At 37.3% G+C, this 4148-nt stretch overlaps 1 protein-coding gene across 1 annotated transcript; it reads left to right on the top strand.

The window, feature by feature from the left end:
• Window positions 1-573: 573 nt before the first annotated feature.
• LOC113766696 (L-type lectin-domain containing receptor kinase IV.1-like) lies at window positions 574-2789 on the top strand. Its single transcript, XM_027310861.1, has 2 exons — window positions 574-685; window positions 796-2789. Exons 1-2 carry the CDS (start codon window positions 574-576, stop codon window positions 2787-2789), a joined length of 2106 nt encoding a protein of 701 aa, XP_027166662.1.
• The last annotated feature ends 1359 nt before the right edge of the window (window positions 2790-4148 follow it).

The following is a 4148-nucleotide window of genomic DNA, read 5'->3' as shown; positions in this document are numbered from 1 at the left end:
TTTTATATCTTTTAATTGTTTGCCACGCTTTGTAATTGAATAAATCCAGGCGAGATCAATAATTGAAATAAAAAAGAAAGAAGAGCACAACTATAAAATATAGTGTTAAATTGTGGTATATTCGCCCAAAATTATGACAAGAAAGAAGAGAACAAAAGTAAATATTCTTTATTTCCATTTTTGTAGAAAAAATTCAAATTTGTTAAGACAATTATCAAATATTACAAATGTCCTAATGAAGCATGTAAAACGATACGTACCAAAAAAAGTATGTAAAATAATGCCAAAAGCTTTTTATCTTGAAAATTTCATAAAATTGTTTGATTTGTTTTTGACATAGTATACGGTTTGATTCGCAGGAAAAAATTTGACTGCCTCTTAATTACATATTCCAAATTGGAAACAGAAGTTTACTTTTTGATGTGCTAATAGTAGTTAGTTAAATATGGAAATGTTAATCAAATTAACTTTAGTTAAACCCAAGTCAATGAAAGCATTATGAGTCATAGATAACAAAAAATCCATGTGGCAATCATCCAAAGGTATAATGAGGGAAAATGGAGGAGGAATACAATGGAGAAGAGCCTGCTCCGTACAATTAAAAAGACCACTACCATAGTGGCCAAGCAGTCGCCACCATATTATAAATGCTTGTCATTTGGCTTAGTTAAAAAGCAGTCGAAGTGTGTGTGAGAAATTAGAAAGAGCGATAAATTAAGAAGAATTTAGCAATTGGCATTCAAATATTTAGTCATGTCATTGAACTAGTAACAGCAATCTTAGCCTATTTTCTAGTTCACATCGTAGTTGGTGCAGCAGCTTCTGATGATGTTGGGTTCATCTTTCAAGGATTTCAATCATCAAATTTAAGCCTGGATGGATTAGCCACAGTCACCAACAATGGCCTCCTACGAATAACCAACACCACCAAATTTCGAACCGGGCATGCCTTCTATCCTAATCCCATCAACTTCAAGAGCACACATAACAGTTCAGCTTTCTCCTTTTCCACCCAGTTTGTGTTTGCTATAGTACCCGAAGTCTCACGCGTGAATGGTCCTGGAATAGCTTTCGTGATTGCACCAACAAGAAACCTTACAGAAGTGGGTTTCTCACAGTTCCTAGGCCTCGTCGATGGAAACACCGACGGGAATCAAACAAATCATGTTTTTGCTGTGGAGCTTGACACTTTCCAACACCAAGAAGTTGAAGATATTAATGCCAACCATGTTGGTATTGATGTCAACTCGGTGAAATCCATCGTATCCAGCCCAGCAAGTTACCAAGCTAATAACAATAATTCATTTGACAACTTAACTCTTAGCAGCGGTCAGCGGATGCAACTTTGGGTGGAATACGACGGGGCGGACAGGAGAATCAATGTTACATTAGCTCCAATAGCGGCTGCCAAACCACATACTCCTCTTTTGTCTTTGACATATGATCTTTCGCCAATTTTAAAGCAAACCATGTATGTTGGCTTTTCTGCAGCCTCTAGTCCACTCGACATGGGAACATCTCAGTTTGTACTTGGATGGAGCTTCAGGGTCAATGGTGTTGCACAAGCTCTTGATCTGTCTCGGCTCCCCAAGCTACCTCGGTTTGGACCTAAGAAAGTGTCTAAATTTTTCACCGTCGGATTGCCCCTGATTTGCATACTTTTGTCATTAACACTAACATCTGGAGTAGCTTATTATTTGAGGAGGAAGTGGAAGTATGCAGAAGAGCTGGAAGAATGGGAGCTTGCTTATGGACCTCACAGGTTCAAATATAAAGATTTATACGTTGCCACCAAGGGGTTTACAGAAAAACAGCTATTGGGAGAAGGCGGATTTGGCAGGGTCTACAAAGGCATTTTGACAACAAACAAGGTTGAGGTTGCTGTCAAGAAGGTCTCTCATCACGCAAGCCAGGGAATGAAAGAATTTGTTGCAGAAATCGTCAGTATTGGACGCTTAAGCCATAGAAATTTAGTGCCGCTCCTGGGTTATTGTCGGCGTAAAGGAGAGTTACTTTTGGTATATGAATTCATGTCCAAGGGTAGTCTAGACAGTTTTCTGTTCAAACAACCAAAGCGTACCCTCAACTGGAGCGAAAGATTTCGAGTCATCAGAGGTGTGGCTTCAGGATTACTCTATCTACACGAAGAATGGGAGCAAGTTGTGATCCACCGAGATGTAAAGGCCAGTAATGTATTGTTAGATGATGAACTGAATGGAAGATTAGGAGATTTCGGCCTGGCACGGCTATACGATCATGGAACTCTACCTCATACCACCCATGTAGCGGGATCGCTTGGCTACCTTGCCCCTGAGTATAGCAGGACAGGGAAGGCCACAACGAGCACTGATGTATATGCTTTTGGGGCCTTTTTGCTACAGGTTGCCTGTGGAAGGAGGCCAATAGAACCCCGAGCAGAGCCAGAAGAGAATATCATTTTGGTAGATTGGGTATTTTTGTGCTGGAAAGCAGGAAATATTCTCCAGGTTGTTGATCAAAAGTTGGGCACTGAGTATGTGAAAGAGGAAGCAGAAATGGTGTTGAAATTAGGCTTATTGTGCTCTCATTCGCAACCAAAGATTAGGCCAAGTATGAGGCAAGTTTTGTTGTACCTGGATGGATCAGTTGCTCTGCCAGATTTATCTCCACTGGCCATGGGCATTTCCGCTTTCGGTCTTGGCTCCGCCCAACCTGCTGGCTTTGAAGATATCCCATCGTCCTTTGCTACCTTTACAGACCAATATTTCTTACATTCTGTAGCAGACTCTATTCTCTCTGGTGGTCGGTAATTAAGATGCTTATCTTTTTGATTTTGTAAATTTAGAAAAGAAGAAAAATAAAAAGAAAAGTGCTTCTACCGCTGTGATTATCTTGTTGAGTGAATTTTCTGAACCCCTTTTACTCTATATTAGTGTGTTTTTATGAACTAGGGTATTTCAATATGCACTGTTTTAATGTTTTAAGTTTTTTGTTGTTTTCTCCTCTTTTGTATTATTTTTTCTGTTTTCTTTAGGTCTTGTAAAAGGATTCAATCATAGCACCTATTCATTAACTTCTTCTCTCAGAACAAAATGAAATTGTTGCACTAATACATTTGGTGAATAATCGGGTAAAAGGCTAGGGAAACTATCCATCGCATCCCACCTATCAAGGAGAACAAAAATTGCCAAGAACACAAGAGTTTCACCCATCAGATGCCCAAAGATTGTCTTTAAACCAAAAGGACTCACATTTTTGTCACATGTTGAAGAACTCAATGGATCTTCACAATATTCTAACACAGGACTAAATTTTTCCTCCTTTACTCATGCTTCTTTACTTGGTCGAAAATTGTTAATTTCATATGATTCTTCCACCAAACTTCAAAATTAGCTTCATAACAATTTCCTGGGTGCTCATATTTGTCTAAAGAGCTAAGAAAAGAGGAATAGACTTCATACTATAATTACAAAAAGACCGTTTATCCTGACAAAATATTAAAAGTTATCCGTTTTAATTTGCTGGGAAGAAGTATAAAAAGAGGCACTGTATATTAATTATCTAACATTTGTAGCAGTACAATTAGGAATGTAATCGAGTCAAGTCAAGTGCTAGTATCGCTATACTTGAGTTTGACTCAATAATAGAGAGGTAATGCTTGAGCTCGAACGAGTAGCAGAAATGGAGTTCGAACTCGAATTCAAAAAATGATTTGAAAACTCGAGATCGACTCGATTATGCTTGATTTTCTTGCGAGTATGATCGAACTCAAGTACTTGACTTAACTAAAAAAATAATTCAAGTAATTTATACAACTCCCAAGTCTAAAAGAACAAAATTGTAATAAATAAATATATAATTTTTAATTAATTACTTTGTGCTCGGTAAGACTCGACGAGCCACCGAACTTGAAAAATCAATACTCAAACTCAGATTGAATAATTATATTATTGAGCTACTCATGCTCGACCTCAAACTTAGGCCTTGTTTAGCAGCCAAGTTTTTTACCAAGTTTGTCTGCTACAAGTTTTTTAAAAATTTTAATTACAGTAACCTCAAAAAACTTCTCAAAGTTTTTAAACTATACACTTCAAAATATTCAAAAAAAAATACACTTCAAAATTTTTTTTAAAAACTTTTACAGTAAACTACAGTAAAGTTTTAAACAA

The sequence above is a fragment of the Coffea eugenioides genome, chromosome 3, assembly GCF_003713205.1.
Source record: "Coffea eugenioides isolate CCC68of chromosome 3, Ceug_1.0, whole genome shotgun sequence".
NCBI classification, from domain to species: domain Eukaryota; kingdom Viridiplantae; phylum Streptophyta; class Magnoliopsida; order Gentianales; family Rubiaceae; genus Coffea; species Coffea eugenioides.
The sequence above is the reverse complement of the archived record's forward strand: the minus strand, read 5'-3'. Positions and strand labels throughout refer to the sequence as shown.

Coding starts and splice junctions, on each gene's coding strand:
- LOC113766696 (XM_027310861.1), top strand. CDS start 574: ATGGAGAAGAGCCTGCTCCGTACAATTAAAAAGACCACTACCATAGTG. Junction 686..795: donor AGTTAAAAAGCAGTCGAAGT/GTGTGTGAGAAA, acceptor CCTATTTTCTAG/TTCACATCGTAGTTGGTGCA.